The sequence below is a fragment of the Syngnathus leptorhynchus genome, chromosome 9 (genome assembly GCF_054491065.1).
Source record: "Syngnathus leptorhynchus isolate UIUO chromosome 9, UIUO_Slep, whole genome shotgun sequence".
NCBI lineage: Eukaryota > Metazoa > Chordata > Actinopteri > Syngnathiformes > Syngnathidae > Syngnathus > Syngnathus leptorhynchus.
Window position 1 is genome coordinate 14,150,811 of NC_141203.1, and position 18,284 is coordinate 14,169,094.

An 18,284-nucleotide genomic window follows, 5' to 3' on the forward strand; every position below is an offset into this window, starting at 1 on the left:
GGGGGAAAAAAAACAAAAAACAAAAAAAACAAAAGCAATGTGTTACGCTCATTTCGTATTGTCACATTCTGTGAAACATGACTTAATGAAAACAACGGTACCCGTGATCTTGGTTGCTTCTTTGGTCTCAGCAGGTACTCCGACGCCATACTCATTCTCGCCAGTCACTCTGAAGTAGTACACTCCGCCCTCTTGCAGGTCTGACACCTTGTATGTCAGTCTATGGCATGTGTCAGTCAACTGAGTCCAGCCCTTCCTACTGGCCTCCCGAATATCCACCAGATAGTTCTTTACCGGTCCTCCTCCTTCATTCTCGGGAGTATCCCATGTCACAGTTGCAGAGTTCTTGGTCACATCCTTGACCATGACACATGCTGGAGGTCCAGGTGAATCCAGGACCCTGACATTGAGAGTCAAGGAGGCAGTACCAGCTACATTGGACAAGGTGATTGTGTATTTTCCAGAATCGTTGCGAGTGGCTTTCTCCAAAGTGATTGAGGTGAAAGTGTCTGTGGTGTCAATGACGGCACGGACCCTTAGGTCGACATCTGGCTTGCTCCAAGTCACACTGGGGATGGGTTTGCCTCTGAAGGGCACTGTCATGGTGAAGGAGCTACCATCCTTCACAATAAGAGTTTTCCTCATATCGTTGCTTATGTCAAAGATGGGCTCTTCTTCCCGTTCCTTGGCCAGCTGCTTGTCAGACTCTGGGCTGGGGTCGCTGACTCCAATCTTGTTCATGGACTTCACCACAAACACGTATTCTGCACCAGGTGTCAGTCCTACCACTGTGAACTCTGTATTCTTGGTGTTCTGGACACCCACTGTCCATTCATCATCCAGAGTGTTTCTATATTCCACTCGGTATCCCGTCACGGGCGCACCGCCGTCAAACAGTGGCTTATTCCACGACAGGGTGACAGTGGACTTTGTGGAGTCAATGATCTTGGGCTTCGCCGGCGGTGAAGGCAAGAACTGGGGATCTTCTGCCTTGGTGAGCGGACAAGCAACGCTGGGAGCGCTAAGACCGGCAGCATTCTCTGCAAACACTCTGTATTCATACTCAGCGCCCTCACGAAGGTGTGATGCTTTGACTCTGAGGTCATAAACGGGTTTCTTGTTCACACGGCACCAGCGAAGGCCAGTCTTCTCTCTCTTTTCGATGACGTAGCCAGCAATGCTGCTGCCACCGTCAGAGACTGGTCTTTCCCAGCAGATGGTCATTGCCTCGCTGGTAACCGAGGTGACCTGAACATTAGTGGGAGCACCGGGGACTGTGAACGGATCCATGGCCTTTGTTGGCTCACTTTCAAGGACTTCGCCATCCCCGTATTTGTTCACTCCTCTAACTCTGAAGATGTACTCATTTCCCTTAAGCAGCTTGGTAACTTTGCAGGTGGTGGCCTTCATGTCACCATGGACAAGAGTCCATGCCAGTCTGCTCGTCTCCCGTTTTTCGACAATGTAGTGCATGATGTCGGCGCCACCATTCTCCCGAGGAGGTCCCCAGCTCAGAGTACATTTTTCTGCTCTCAGGCCAGACACAGCCAAGGGTCCCGAAGAAGGTCCGGGCCTATCCAGAACCTTGCAGTTGATAGCCACAGACCGGGTTCCTGCCACATTGTGCAGAGTCAGGACATACTGGCCAGAGTCTCTCCTGATAGCATCTCTTATCAGCAGAGTAGTTGCAAAGTTGGTGGTGGCGATTTCACACCTGGCCTTGGCTTCAATCTCCTTTCCATCCTTAGACCATGTCACGACAGGAAGTGGTCGCCCAGTAGTTTCAGCGTCAATTTGAATAATTTCTCCAGCTTTGATGACAAGCAGCTGTCTGAACTTTTCTTCCAAGATGATTGTGGGTGGATCGACATCATCTTTGACTTTTATAGGTCCTGTACTGTCAGAAGGAACGCTTAACACCTCTGCAGAATTCTTGGCGATAATGTGGAAGTCATACTGGACGTCTTCAGTTAGGCCAGTGACATCAAAGTAAGTGTCTTGTAGGTTGGTGAAGTTACACTTCAGCCAGCGGCCATTCGGAACCTCTTTGCGTTCAACAATGTAGCCTGTAATTTTGACTCCACCATCATGCTCTGGCTTGTCCCAGAAGAGGGAGACGGAGGTCCTTGTGATATTGGTGACTCTTAGATTGCGAGGAGGTTCACAAGGATTCCTTGCTGCCGCTGGCTCACTGGCTTTAGACCCTGGACCGATGCCGGCAATGTTCTCCGCATAGACTCTAAACTGATAGAGCAAGCCTTCTTCGATGCCACTCATCTTAAACTGACTCTCGGTCACAAGACCTCTGTTCACCTTGGTCCAAAGGATACTGCTTTGATCCTTGCATTCAATGTGATAACCAACAACGGGGCTTCCACCATCCCTGATGGGTCGGTCCCAAACAACAAGCATGCCAGACTTGTTGGCGTGGGAAACACGAACGTTGGTGGGACAGCCCGGCGGTTCGAACGGATACTGAGCAATGACGGGAGCAGAGTCGACAGCGTGACTCTTGCCGTATCGATTCTCGGCTGCGACGCGGAACTGATATTCGGTTCCCTGAGTTAGACGGCACACTTTGATCGAGGTCCTGGCGACGGTAGCAGACACAATCTGCCATGCGATTGTTGTCGTGTCTCTCTTTTCCACCACATAATTATTTATCTGGCATCCGCCGTGGTAGGTCGGAGCATCCCAAGACAGAGATATGAAGTCAGCGCTCACCTCATCCATCTTAATGTTACTGGGCGGTCCCGGTTTGTCCAGGATGATAACAGAGATTTCACCTGTTGTAGTGCCCACTGCATTCGTAAGAGAGATCTCATACTTTCCTACGTCTTCCCTGGTGGCATCCTTGATGACGATTTTCGATGAGCTCTGTGAGGTGAGAACATTGACTCGAGTGGTCTGCTTCAGCACCTGACCATCCTTCTTCCAGGTCACTTCAGGCTGTGGCCTGCCTTTGAAGGGAACGTCAATCTTCAGGTCATCTCCAGCTTTGACACTGTACGTGTTGAACAGCAGGTTGATGGTGGGTTTCACGGTGGTGTCCCGCACCAAAACGGGCTCAGCTAGAGGTTTGGGGTCACTCCTGCCCTTGTCGTTCACCGCCAAAACCCTGAAGAAGTACTCCTCGTCTGTTGTGAGACCTTCAACGGTGGCCTCGAGTGCCTTAACTTCACTGCACAAACTCCACACTTCGTCTCCGTAGGGCTGCATCTCCACAATGTAGCCTGTAATCTTGCTTCCGCCATCATGGTCAGGTTTCTCCCAGGACAGAGTGACAGTGTGGCGCGTGACGTCCATCAACTGAACTCTGCCAGGAGGCAAGGGAGCCTCAGAAACTTTGACTTGTTCCGTGGAGGCGGGCAGACCCACACCAAGTTCATTTACAGCCAGCACGCGGAAGTAATACCGGCCTCCCTCCTGTAGGTCAGAGATCATGTAAGAGTTCCTCACACAATTGGTGCTCACGCTGGTGAAGGCCATTCTCTTCTGCTCTCTCTTCTCCACAACGTAATGAGATATCTTTGCCCCTCCGTCGATAAGAGGCGGCTCCCAGGAGAGAGACACGGAATTTCTTTTCACGTCTTTCACCTCAAGGTTTGTGGGGGCGCTAGGTGAGTCCAGGACTCGGACATTGATGAAGGCCGATTTAGAACCGCTCATGTTCTCCAGCGTCAGTACGTATTTGCCGGTATCAAATCGGTCGACGTTCTCAATCACTAACATGGTGTAGGAGCTCGTCACCTCAATCTGAGCACGCTCGTTGAGAGCGCCGTCTGCCTTGGACCATCGGACCTCGGGTTCAGGCTTCCCTCGGATTGTGACAAACAGACGCAAGGACGCTGTGGCCCTGACGTTGACCATCTTTCTAAGATCGCAGTCCAGTTCAATTTCGGGAGCTTCCAGCTTCTCAGCGGCGATGACACTGCCAGGCAGGTCTACGTGTTCACCCACACCCTCGCAGTTAACAGCGCAGATGCGGAAATGGTACTCTGCGTTCTCCCTCAATTTCTTCACAGTGTAGTTAGTAGCCTGCACCCCAGTGTGTGAAGTGCAAACAACCCATTCATCCGCTTCGGCCTCCTTCATTTCAACAATGTAACCGCTGATGGGTGCTCCGCCATCATATATAGGCCTGGTCCAGGTCAAGGAGACCGTTGAGCTTGAATGGTCGGCGACCTTTGGGTTGTTTGGGGGTCCTGGTGGGTAAATGGCATCACACGCCTTGATGTACTGAGTTGGTGCACTGGGGGTGCCCACGCCAGCGGCGTTTTCAGCAGAGACCCTGAATTCGTAAGAGTGGCCCTCGGTGAGACCGGTGCATCGGAACCTCAGGTCGGTCAGCCTCTTCTTGTTGCATTTGCTCCATCGGATGCCGTCCTTGTCACGTTTTTCAAGGATGTATCCCTCAATCTCGGCTCCCCCGTTGCTCTCTGGCCGTTCCCAGGTGAGCACAATGGAGTCTCTGGTGACGGCACCGGCCTCTGGTATGCTCGGTGCGCTCGGAGTGGTGAATGGATTGCGTGCGACAACTGCCTCAGATTCGAGTGGCTCTCCAACACCGTATTTGTTGACAGCCGTGACTCGGAAGATGTACTCGTTCCCAGGCAGCAGTTTGATGACTTTATAGCTGATGGCTTGTATGTTGGGCTCCACCATAGTCCACGACAAACGACTGGTTTCTCTCTTTTCGATGATATAGTGTGAAACGCCAGCTCCGCCGTCCTGCGAGGGATGGTTCCAATGCAGATAACACTTTTCGGCAGTAACGCCTTTGACCTTTAAGGGGCCCTCCGGTGGGCCGGGTCTGTCTAGAACCTTGACGTTAGCCGCCATGTTTTTAACTCCTCCCACGTTCACCAGTTTGAGAACAAAGTGTCCCCCGTCTGTGCGGATGCAGTCCTTCACTGTCAAGACGGTGTGCGTGAGTGTGGTCCTGATCTCCATTCTTGGCGTAGTCTGGTCAATCTCCTTCCCATCCTTTAACCAGATGACCTCAGGCAGAGGCTTGCCGGTGTAGTCTGCGTCAATGACAAACGTTTCGCCAGCACGAACCACCGTTAGATCCTTGAATTTGGAATCCATGGTTGCTTCGGGGGCCTCAATTTCATCTTTGGCAGTTATTTCTCCTGTGCTCGGAGAGGGACGGCTGGATATGCCTGCTGCATTCTTGGCCACAACTCTGAACTCATAAATGCAGTCCTCAGTCAGGCCAGTGATAGTAAACTGTGTGTCAAGGATGTTGGTGAAGCTGGCCTTCATCCAGCGAGTATCTGGGTGTTTCCTCCTTTCAATCATGTAGCCGGTAATCACGCTGCCTCCGTCATACGCTGGAGCGGCCCACCGAAGCGTGACGTGGTTTCGTGTTATTTCAATGGCCTCGGGAGTACCCGGTGCGTCACAGGGGTCCCGAGCGACGGCGCTTTCCGAGACTTTGCTTACGGGACTTAGTCCTGCAATGTTTTCGGCACACACCCTGAATTCATACTCGATGCCCTCCTCCAGATCACCGGTCTTGAACCGTGCATCGGGGATGAGCAGCTTGTTGAGCTGAGTCCATAGGAGGCTGTTCTTCTCCTTCCTTTCCAGATGGTAACCAAGAATGGGACTGCCACCATTGTTTAGGGGCGGCTTCCACTCGACCACCATGCTGTCTTTAGTCGCCGCAGTCACAACGGGCGCCACTGGTGCGTCAGGCACACTGAACGGATACCGAGCCATGACTTGTGGTGAGGCGATAGTGGAACTCTTTCCATATCTGTTCTCAGCAGACACTCTGAATTGATATTCCACTCCAGTCTTCAGGTTGCTGACCTTGATGGTTGTTCTGGCGATGGTCGCAGACACAATCTGCCAAACTGTGCTGGTGGTGTCTCTCTTCTCGACAATGTAGTTGTTAATTTGACAGCCGCCAGTATACGTCGGTGGTTCCCAAGAGAGCGTCACGTAATTTGAGCTCACTTCGTCAATCTTCACAGGACCGGTGGGCGGACCCGGTTTATCGAGAACGATAACGGTGATCTCCTCGGTTGAAGTTCCGACATTGCTGGTAGCTGTGACGGTGTATTTGCCGGAATCCTCCCTCTTTGCGTCCTTGATGCACAGCTTTGTTGACGTAAGCGTACCAGAGACATTGAGCCTGGTCGTCTCTTTAAGAGCCTGTCCTTCTTTCTTCCACTCCACTGTCGGGACTGGACGCCCGGTCACTGGAATCTCAATCTTCAAATCTTCACCATTTAGCAAACTATACGTGTTGAATCTCATGCTGAATCCGGGCAACATGGTCAAATCCATGGCTATGACCGGTGCGGCCAGAGCCCTAGGGTCACTCTTACCTTTGTCATTAAAGGCAGATACTCTGAAAAGATACTCGTGTCCGGCAGTGAGGCCTGTGACCGTGCCTTCACAGGTCTTGGTGGTGGTGGCCTCCACCCATTCCTCAGAGTCCATAGTTTGCATTTCGATGTGGTATCCGATAATCCTGCTACCTCCGTCGTGGACTGGTTTCTCCCATGACAGCGAGGCCGTTGTTTTAGTGACTTCGGTCAAATTGACTTTACCAACTGACAGAGGAGGCTCAGCGGTCTTAACCGAGTCTGTTGTCTCAATGGGTAGTCCGACACCAAACTCATTTTCGGCAAGGACCCGGAAGTAGTAAATGATTCCCTCGGTGAGCCCGGTGACTCGATAGCTGGTCTTTGTGCACTTGTCGACATTGGCATAAACCTTCCTGTTGGACTCACGCTTTTCAACCAGATAATTCTTTATTCTTGCACCGCCGTCAATGAGAGGGGGCTCCCAACTCAGGGTGACGCTCTCCCGTTTGACATCTTTGACGGTCAGGTTCATGGGCGCTCCTGGGGTGTCCAGAACTTTGACAGATACAAATGCAGATTTGGTGCCTGCGCTGTTTTGCAGATTGAGGACATATTTTCCGGCATCATATCGGTCACAGATATCGATGGAGAGCTGCGTGTAGTCATCTTCCATTCCAAGTTGTACTTTACTGGGAAGTTCACCGTCCTCCTTGGCCCAGCTAATCTCCGGTGTAGGACGACCCTTAAATGGAATTCCAATTCTCATCGGGGCTCCGGCACGAACGATAATGCCCTTTCGAAGTTCTCCATCCAGACTCATCTCCGGGGCATTCATCTTATCCACAGGCATAAGTGTGCCCAGGACTTGGCTTGGCTCCCCAATGCCCAGCTTATTGATGGCACAGACGCGCACTTTGTATTCCTGATGCTCAGTCAACTTGGTGATGGTAAACCTGGGGACATTTACTCCAAAAGGTGGTGTGCAAATAGTCCACTCCTCCTCATCAGCCTTGGTGATTTCAACAACGTAACCTTGAATCTCGCAGCCACCGTCATATATGGGCCTGTGCCATGCCAGACTTATGGAGTCCTTTGTGGTGTCTGTCACATGAACGTCGGTGGGGCTGCCAGGCTCAAAAGTGGGGTCACAGGCTTGCAGGTAAGGTGTGGGAGGGCTTGGCTGACTCACGCCAGCTGCATTCTCGGCAGAAACCCTGAATTCATATTCGTGGTCCTCGGTCAGTCCCGTCACTCGGAAACGCAAGTCCGTTACCCTGCGCTTGTTACACTTGGTCCACCTTATGCCAGCCCGATCTCTCTTTTCAACAATGTAGCCAACAATTTCACTGCCTCCGTTGGTCTCGGGGCGGTTCCAGCAGACAGTCATGGAGTCCCTGGTAATGTTGGTGATGTCAATCTCTCGAGGTGTGCCAGGTGGGACAAATGAATTCCTCATTATAACTGGAGCTGACTCTAGAGGCTCCCCCTCGCCGTATTTGTTGACCGCCATGACCCTGAAGATGTATTCGTTACCCTTCAAGAGTTTGGTGACCTTGAACATGGTGGCGACGCAATCACTGGAGACCACAGTCCACGCCAAGCGACTGGTCTCTCTCTTCTGAATGACGTAGTGAGAAATGCTGCTGCCGCCGTCATGCCTCGGTGTAAGCCACGACAGGGAGCACTTCTCCTCTGTGACATTGCTGACAGTAAGAGGACCCTCCGATGGACCCGGTCTGTCGAGGACTTTCACGCTGAACGGGACAGTCTTGCTGCCGGCCACGTTGGTCAGTACCAGTGTGTATTGGCCGCCGTCCACTCTGATGGCATCCTTCACAACTAGAAGAGCCTTAAAGTCTTCATTTTTAATCTCCGCTCGGGCTGAGTTCTCCACTTCAACATCTCCCTTAAACCACTGAGCTGTGGGAATGGGCTTTCCATCCACTTTGGCCTCCAAACGGAATGTGTCCCCAGCATTGATGACAAGCGTCTGATTGTACATGGCGTCCGTCTCACAGCCGGGCGGGTTAACTTCGTCTATCGCCGTGATGGATCCGGTGCTCTCGGAAGGCTTGCTGACAGCACCGGCTGCGTTCCTTGCAATGACCCTAAAGTCATATTTGCTGTTTTCTGTCAAGCCGGTCACCGTGAATTCAAGGCTTGTGACGTTTGCAAAGCTGGCCTTCATCCACTTGCCTTCAGGAAGATCCCGTTTCTCCACGACATATCCAATAATTAGACTTCCGCCGTTGTATTGCGGGGCAGCCCACCTGAGCTTCACTGAGTGTCTGGTCACAATCAGTGCTACTGGACAGCCAGGAGGATCACACGGATCACGGGCCACATAGACCTCTGAGACTTTACTGCACTTTCCAATGCCGACAATGTTCTCGGCGTAGACCCTGTATTCATACTCAATGCCTTCCTCCAGAGGAGTGGACTTGAACCTGCAGTCTTGGACGAGAGTCTTGTTAATCTTGGTCCAAAGTATGCTGTTCTTCTCTTTTCTTTCAAGATGGTAGCCCAAGATGGTGCTGCCGCCATCAGATGGAGATTTGTGCCACTCCACGACCATGTACTCTTTAGTGTATAAAGACACAAATGGTGTGCCTGGTGGCCCGGGCTCTTGGAATGGATACTGCGCCACGACCGGGTCCGAGTCAATGGCATAACTCTTGCCATATCTGTTCTCAGCATAGATTCGGAATTGATATTCGGCGCCGGTCTTCAGATTGCCCACTTTGAGTGTCGATCTGGCCACGGTGGCAGACACCACTACCCAGTTGGTGGTGGTTGTGTCTCGTTTTTCGACAACATAGTTTGATATTTGGCAGCCGCCTGTATAAGTGGGAGGTTCCCATGTCAGTGTGATACTCTCTGCATTGACATCATCCAATTTGACAGGCCCCGTCGGTGGTCCGGGCTTATCTAAAGTGATAACTTCAACAGTGGCTTCCTTGGATCCCAGATCGTTGGTAACAGTGATGGTGTACATGCCTTCGTCCTCTCTCGTGGCATCCTTTATAGTAAGTGTGGTCTGATGTGCGGAATCTGTGACGTTTACTCTGGTGGTCTGCTTGAGGGCGGCTCCATCCTTGGACCAAGAGATGGTCGGCTTTGGATGTCCCGCAATTGGCACTTCCATCTTGAGGTCGTGTCCCACTTGAACACTGTAGCTACTGGCTTTAGGACGAACGGCAGGCTCGATCACAAGATCCTTCGCGATGACCGACTGAGCCAGTTGCCTGGGGTCGCTCCTGCCCTTGTCGTTGACAGCCACCACTCGGAACTGATACTCTTCTCCCTTGAGCAAGTTACTTACTCGGGTCTCGGTTGCCTTCCCACTGGCACAAACGGACCAGGAGTCAGTGTCCATTGGGGCCAGTTCAACTTCGTAGTGGCTTATCCGGCTGCCGCCATCATGTAAGGGCTTCTCCCACGTCAAGGTGACGCTACTGTGCGTGACGTCAACAACGCTGACTTTACCGGGGGGCTGCGGCTTCTCAGATACCTTAATAGGCTCAATGGTTTTGGCAGGCAGACCGATGCCGTACTCGTTCTCAGCCATTACTCTAAAGAAGAATATTCCGCCCTCTGGCAGAGATTCTACTTTCCATGTCATCTTATTGCAGACGGTGACTGGGGAGTAAACCTTACGAGTGCTCTCCCGCTTCTCCACGATGTATTGCTTAATCTTTGAGCCACCATCGATGAGCGGAGGCTCCCACGTCAGGGTGACGGAATCCTTGGTGATCTCCTTGACAAAAAGGTTGTTTGGAGGGCTCGGCGAGTCCAGGACTCTGACGCTGATGAAGGCGCACTTTATTCCGCTGGCGTTCTCTGCAGTAAGTGTGTATTTGCCACTGTCAAATCGGTCCACGTTCTCAATAACAAGCGATGCGTAGCTGTCTGTGTTATCAATTTGGGCTGTCTCCTTAATCTCCCCATCAGCCTTGCCCCATTTGACCTCAGGGGCGGGACGACCTCTCACGGGAACAAAGAGCCTAAGTGTGCTTGCGGCTCTGATGTTGATCATCTTTCTCATATCGGCATCAAGGTCCAGGTCTGGAGCTTCGAGCTTTTCTTCCAGAACGATTTTCCCCGGGAAATCAGCTTGCTCGCCGACACCCATTTTGTTGATGGCGCACACTCTGAACTGATACTCGTGCTTCTCCAGGAGCTTTGTCACCGTGAAGTACGTTTGTGCGATTCCAGAGGAAGGAGTGCATATGAACCACTCGTCTGATGCGCTGTTGCATGCTTCTACAATGTAGGCCTGAACCTCACAGCCACCGTCATAGATGGGTTTACCCCAGGTCAAGGAAACGGTGGATCTTGACGTGTCCACCACCTTGGGATTGTTTGGCGGGCCTGGTTTGAAGATAGGATCCAAGGCTTTGTAATATGTTGTTGGGGGACTGGGCGTTCCGATGCCTGCAGCATTCTCTGCGGAGACTCTAAATTCATAGCTGTGGTTTTCTTGAAGACCGGTAACTCTGAAACGGAGCTCGCTTACGTTACGCTTATTGCACCTGGTCCATCTAACGCCGTCCTTGTCACGTTTCTCCACAACATAACCTTGGATGGCGCTGCCGCCGTCGTCACTCGGCCGTTCCCAGGTCACTACCATGGAGTCCTTGGTAATCGTGGAGACCTCGACCTCACTTGGCGGGTCGGGCGTGACAAATGGATTTTTGGCAATCATGGGCTCGGATTCCAGAGGCTCACCGACCCCATATTTGTTCACTGCAATCACTCTAAAGATGTACTCGTTACCGGGGAGAAGCTTGGTGATCTTCAGGTTCAGGGTTTGAACCTTCAGTTCAACTACTGTCCAAACCAGTCTGCTGGTCTCTCTCCTTTCAACAATGTAATGTGAGATATCGCTACCGCCATCTTGCAAAGGTGGTTTCCAGGAAATGGAGCATTTATCACTCGTTACACCGTAGATGGAAATTGGGCCCTCTGGCGGACCTGGCCTGTCCAGAACTTTGACATGAATGTTCACAGATTTCTCTCCACCTACATTCTTCACCAGCAACGTGTATTGGCCCCCATCGACACGAATGGCTTCTTTGACAACAATGCAGGCTAAAAAGTCTGTGTTCTTGATTTCCAGGCGGGCTGCTTCATTCATGACTTGACCCTCCTTCAGCCATTGTACCGTGGGTACGGGTTTGCCGGAGAAAGCCGCCTCAAGCGTGAATGACTCTCCGGCGTTCACGACCACAGCCTGGGAGTATTTGGCATCTAAGTCAATTTGGGGTGGATCCACCTCATCCTTGGCAGTGATGGCTCCGGTGGAGTCGGACGGTTGACTGCTCACACCAGCTGCATTTTTTGCAATGACGCGGAACTCATAAGTCTGATCTTCAATGAGACCCGTGACAACAAATGAAGTCTCGATGACGTTGGCAAAACTGGCCTTCATCCAGCGTCCGGCTCCTTCCTTCTTCTCTACCACATAGCCCGTGATTTTTATGCCACCATCATACTCGGGTTTGGCCCATCGGAGGGTCACCTGGTTTCTGGTTACGATAACAGCCTCCGGCCTTCCTGGTCTGTCACAAGGGTCTCTGGCTACCTGCAAATCACTCACGATGCTTGCTTTACTTAGGCCGACAATGTTCTCAGCATAAACTCTAAACTCGTATTCAATACCCTCTTCCAGGCCAACCGCTTTGAATCGGGTTTCTGGGATAAGCTGTTTGTTCTGCTTAACCCACAGAATACTGTTTTTCTCTTTGAGCTCCAGGTGGTAGCCCAGGATCTGACTTCCACCATCACTGCTTGGTTTATCCCAAACGACGAGCATGCTCTCCTTGGTGGCTGACTGGACAACCACGGAACGTGGTGAAGCGGGTACGTCGAATGGATATTGAGCCACTATGCTTTCAGATAGCAATGCTGAGGACTTGCCATAGCGGTTCTCTGCGGCGATCCTGAATTGGTACTCACATCCGGTCTTCAGACGTACAGCTTTTATAGTGGTTCTGGCTACCGTGGCTGATACGATCTGCCAGTTGGTGGTCGACGTGTCTCTCTTCTCCACGACATAATTGTTGATGCTACAGCCACCGTCGTACTCTGGCGGATTCCAGGACAAGATCACACTGTCTGCAGTGACTTCATCCAGCTTGATTGGGCCAGTCGGAGGGCCTGGTTTGTCTAGGACCACCGCGTTTATGTCTGCAGTCGCCTCTCCTGCTGTGTTACTAAGTTTGATGGAATACACACCCACATCATCTCTGCAGGCCTCCTTAATGACCAGGAAAAGGTTCTTGTTGGTGCTTTCGGCGTGAACTCTCGTCGTCTCCTTGAGGGCGACGCCGTCTTTGAACCACGTCGCTGTTGCTTTGGGACAAGCGGCATAAGGTACGTCAATCTTCAGATCATCTCCGGCGAGCACACTAAAGGTGCTAAAAGCCAGTTTGAAGGTTGGCGCTATAACCAGATCTTTGGCCACCACTGGCATGCTGAGAGAACGTGGATCACTAACTCCCTTTTCATTGGTTGCTGAGATACGGAACATGTACTCCTCTCCCTGCGTTAAACCTGTTACAACTGCCTCGTTGGTCTTGACTGCCATAACCTGGGTCCACTTTTCGCTATCACTCGACTGCATCTCAACAATGTAGCCAGTGATTCTGCTGCCACCGTCATGGTCGGGCTTCTCCCAGGTGAGTGTAACGCTGGTGCCAGTAACCTCGCGGAGAGTCACCTTTCCTGGAGGGAGAGGTCTCTCCGACACCTTAATGGGGTCAACCGTCTCCACCGGGAGGCCGATGCCATATTCGTTCTCAGCCAAAACTCTGAAGAAGTACATCTTGCCTTCCTCCAGTTCTCCAACTTTCCAGCTGGATTTGTGGCAGCTTGAACTGACAGTGGAGTAGGCCTTCCTGGTTGACTCGCGTTTCTCGACAATGTAATTACGGACTCTGGAGCCGCCGTCAATTAAAGGCGCATCCCAAATGAGCGAGACTGAATCTTTGGTAACCTCCTTGATGAGAAGGTTCTGCGGTGCCCCAGGGGTGTCGAGCACCCTGACGTTGACAAAAGCACTCTTACTTCCCGAGGCATTTTCCACAGTGACTATGTATTTACCACCATCAAACCTGTCAACATTTTCAACTTGCAGAGCGGTGAATGATGACGTGACCTCAACGATAGCTTTGTCTAGGGACTCCCCGTGCTCTCGTGACCATTTGACGTCAGGTGCCGGCCTGCCTTTAATGGGCACAAAGAGTCTGAGTGTGCCACAGGCTCGGATGCAGACCACCTTACGGAGATCTGCTTCGAGTTCAATTTCAGGAGGTAGTAACCTGTCCTCAGCTTTTGGAGTTCCGGGGACAGCAGCGGGCTCTCCCACACCCTCGCAGTTGGTGGCACAGATGTTGATCTTGTAGTCTTGGTTCTCTTTCAGCCCAGTGATGGTGAATGAGGTAGCTGTCCATCCCTTCTTAGGCGTGTGAATTGTCCATTCATCCTCTTCTGGCAGGCAAGTCTCCACAATGTAGCCAGTGATTTCAGAACCACCATCATAGATGGGTTTATTCCATGCAAGAGTGATGGAAGACTTGGTCGTGTCTAGAACTCTCGGGTTCCCTGGGGGTCCTGGTTGGAATATTGTGTCCATGGCTTTATAGAACGGACTCGAGGGACTCGGCTGGCTCAGTCCGGCATTGTTCTCTGCAAAAACTCTGAACTCATACTCGTGGCCCGGTGTGAGGCCAGAGGCCTTAAACCGAAGGTCCGTTACAGTCCTTTTGTTGCACTTGACCCAGCGCAGTCCAGTCTTATCCCTTCTCTCGACGACGTAAGTGTTAATTCTGCTCCCGCCGTCATGCTCGGGGCGCTCCCAGCAGACCACCATTGAGTCTTTGGTGATGGTCGTGACCTCCGGCTGCCCGGGCGGGTCACTGGGAACGTAGGGATTGGCACATATGACAGGCAGGGACTCCACCGGCTCTCCAATGCCATACTTATTTACAGCCATAACTCTGAAGACATACTCATTGCCCTTCAGAAGCTTGGTGACCTTGAACCTGTTTGCTTGTAGATCTGTGGCCACATTTGTCCAGGCCAACCTGCTGGTTTCACGCTTCTGAATGATGAAATATTCAATCTTGGCACCGCCATCATGAGTCGGATGCAGCCAGTTGAGGACACACTTCTCCGCAGCAATGTCGGTAACCGTTAAGGCATCGGGCGGTCCTGGTCTATCAAGGACCTTCACATTGAAAGTGAATTTAGCATAGCCGCCAGGGTTACTGGCAGTAAGGGTGAACGCACCGCCATCTCTTCTCAAAGAGTCTTTGTTGATTAAGCTTGTGTGGAAAGCAGACATCTTGATCTCCAACTTTCCGGTATCTTCGAGTTCCTTCCCGTCCTTGGTCCACACAAGTGAGGGGATGGGCCGACCCGTCACATTGGCCTCCAGTGCAAACACCTCTCCGGCCATAACAACAACATTGCTACTATAAATGGAGTCGACATTGATCCGGGGCTCCTCAATGTCATCCCTGCATGTGATGGCTTCCGAGGGTTGAGAAGGTGCGCTCGCAGCTCCTGCTGAATTGCGAGCCAACACGCGAAATTCATAAACTGCGTCTTCAATCAGACCACTGACTGTGTAGACCGTTTCGAGGATGTTGTTGAAGTTGGCTTTGAGCCAGCGCCCGTTTGGCAGCTCTCTCCTCTCCACGGTGTAGCCGGTAATGGGGAATCCTCCATCTGCTTCTGGTTTGGTCCAGGAAACAGTCACCTCGTGTCTGGTGATGTTCAGTGCCAAGGGTCTGCCTGGCGGATCCACCGGATCCAGAGCGTGCAATGGGTCAGAGGGTTTGCTGGGTTTGCTGAGACCGGCCAGGTTTTCAGCAATAACACGGTGTTCATATTCAATTCCATCAACCAGGCCAGTTGATTTGAAGATGTTCCCTACCACGAGAGATTTGCTGATTCGCTGCCACAGAATGCTGTTCCTCTCTTTTCGTTCTACATGGTAGCCCAGAATGACACTGCCCCCGTCCGAAGCTGGCTCGTTCCAGCTCAGAGTCATTGCGTCCTTGTTGTGAGACGTGACTGCAGGTTGCCCTGGCTGGCCTGGGACATCAAACGGATAGGTCGCCACCACCGGCTCAGAGACAATGGCCGGTCCAATGCCGTATCGATTTTGGGCCTTAACGCGGAACTGATATTCAGTTCCAGTGATGAGCCGGGCTGCCTTAAATGTGGTGCGTATGACAGTGGCTGCTAACTCCACCCAGGAAGTACCGGTGGTCTCCCGCATTTCAACAATGTAATTGTTGACGGGAACACCTCCGTCATTCTCAGGGACCTCCCAGGACATGAGGATATAATCGGACGAGATTTCGTCCATCTTTATGGGACCAGTGGGTGGACCTGGAATATCGTGGACTAATACTGTGATTGTATCAGTCACTGTGCCCAGCATGTTCTTTCCTGTCATCGAATACTGGCCTCCATCAGTCCTCTTGATCTCGCCAATGTTGAGGATGGTTGACGTTGCTGTGGTTTCTGTGTTGATTCTTTGTGTCTCTTTGAGAACAGCGTCTCCTTTCTTCCAAGACACAACGGGCTTGGGTTTTCCAAGCACTGGAATCTCTAACTTAACGCGGTCGCCAGCCTTGGCAATGACCGTCTTCTGGTAGACACCACGTAGATCAAACGATGGCGCTGATGTCTGCTCCTTAATAATTGCTGGTCTGCTCTCACGTGGATCGCTTCTACCCGAAGCATTGACTGCCATTATGCGGAAAATATATTCTTCTCCTTCAATCAGATTGCTCACAGTGTAGTCCAGAGCCTTGATGGCAGCAACATGGAGCCAATACTCAGTGTCCTTCCTCTGGGCCTCAATGACATAGCCTGTGATCAAGCTACCACCATCGTGAAGAGGCTTGGTCCACGCCAAGCTGGCGCTGTCAGCCGTAACATCTGTGATGTACAGGTTTTCTGGTGGCGAAGGGGCCTGAGAGGCCCTGATTGGGTCGGCAGTTTCAGCGGGCTCGCCAACGCCAAGGTCATTCTCAGCAGAGATGCGGAAGTAGTAGTAAGCGCCCTCCTCCAGGTCAGTGAATTTGAAGGAGCACTTCTGCCAGGCAGTGCTCAGGACAGTGTATGCCTTCTTTGTGGCCTCTCTCTTTTCAATGATGTAGTTGTGGATCTTAGAGCCACCGTCAATGATGGGGATCTCCCACTGAAGGGTTATGCTTGTTTTAGCAATCTCTCTTGGTTTGAGATTAACTGGGGGCCCCGGTGTGTCCAAGACCCGAACATTTATGAAGCCGGTCTTCTTTCCGGCCACGTTCTCCAGGCAGAGGTTGTACTTTCCGGCATCGTATCTAGTGCAGTCCGGGATGACCAGTAGGGTGTAAGACTCGGTCGTGTCAATATGCGCACGCAGTTTCAGATTGACATCATCTTTGGTCCAGGTAACATCTGGGACAGGACGACCTCGGATGGGAACAAAAAGACGTATTGACGTGCGGGCCCTGACCACCAGGGATTTGCGGAGTTCAGCGTCTAGCTCAAAGTCTGGAACAGACTCCTGGTCCACAAGTTCTGTTACTTTCTCCACCTCTGCAGGTTCGCCAACCCCCTCTGAGTTCACAGCTCTGACTCTGAACTGGTACCTGCCTCCCTTCTGCAGTTTTCCAACCACATAGACAGTAGCCTTCAGCTGGTACTCTGTCTCAGTCTCCCAGTCATCATGCCCTTCCTTTTTATACTCCACAATGTATCCATCCACTGGCAGTCCGCCGTCGTAGTGGGGTCGGCCCCAGGTGAACTTGGCAGACGTTTTTGTGGTGTCTGTAATCCTTGGGTTGGAAGGAGGGCCTGGTGGATCTGATGAAGAGGGAAAAGAAAAAAACACAACATCATTATGTGGCTCAAACTAAATGTGATTATTGCTCTCGAACTACGTACACACGATGTCCTTGGTCATGGCCGGACGCGAAGGCTCACTGGGTTCCCCGAAGCCAGCCTTGTTCTCGGCAGTCACTCTGAATTCGTACTCGACCCCTTCGCTTAGGCCTTGCACCTTGAAGCGCAGGTCTGGGACCGTTCTTTTAGAAGCCCTGACCCACCTCATGCCACGCTTCTCTTTCCTTTCGACAAGGTACCCCCTGATGTCACTGCCCCCATCCTGCAATGGTCTCTTCCATGAAATTGTGACAGAGTTCCTGGTGACATTATCAATTTCTGGGCTCGATGGTGGACCTGGTGGACCTACGAGTGCAAAGATGGTTGTGATTGTTAGTCATGAAAATCTGACAGGACCAAAAGAGTCAAGTTATGATGAGCAGAACACTGTAGAACACTGACTGAACGTACCATAACTGTCGACCATTTTGATTGGACCGGACAGGCTTGCGTCTCCAATGCCATATTGGTTGACAGCAGACACCCTGAAGATGTACTCGTTGCCTTTGATCAGTTTGCCGGCAACGCATCTGCAGTCCATGACATTTTCAGCCAGCTTGGTCCACTGCAGACGACTGGTCTCTCGCTTCTCAAGGGTGTAAGACTTAATAGAGCAGCCTCCGTCCTCCTCTGGCGGAAGCCAGGTCAGGGTGCACTTTTCAGCAGAGATGTTGCTGGCCTCAATGGGGCCCGGAGGTCCAGGAACATCCAGAACCTTCACTTTGACGTGTTCTTCCTTGATGCCGAACGGGTTACTGGCAGTGATGGTGTACTCTCCGGTGTTTTTCCTGCTGGCGTACTTGATGGCCACAGTGGAGGAGGTCGGAGTGCCGGTGATGCTAACAATGTCGGAGTTCTTGAGCTCACGGCCGGCCTTTGACCAGACAGCGGTGGGCGGAGGTTTGCCGACAATCTTGGAAGCGGACACCATGATTGTATCTCCTGCCCGGACTGTTAGGCCGTCCTTTATGTCTGGGTCAATGGTGATGCTCGGGGGTTCTGAGAAATCAAGGG

At 51.8% G+C, this 18,284-nt stretch overlaps 1 protein-coding gene across 1 annotated transcript in view; it reads right to left on the reverse strand.

Annotated features, from left to right (window-relative positions):
- Positions 1–18,284, reverse strand: part of ttn.2 (titin, tandem duplicate 2) — a 160,289-nt gene that overhangs the window by 26,427 nt on the left and 115,578 nt on the right. The window contains exons 211-213 of the mRNA XM_085919768.1: positions 17,682–18,269; positions 17,274–17,576; positions 102–17,192 (exon numbers count right to left, since the gene is read on the reverse strand). Coding sequence (XP_085775894.1) covers positions 102–17,192; positions 17,274–17,576; positions 17,682–18,269 — 17,982 coding nt within the window. The remainder of the gene's footprint in view (positions 1–101; positions 17,193–17,273; positions 17,577–17,681; positions 18,270–18,284) is intronic.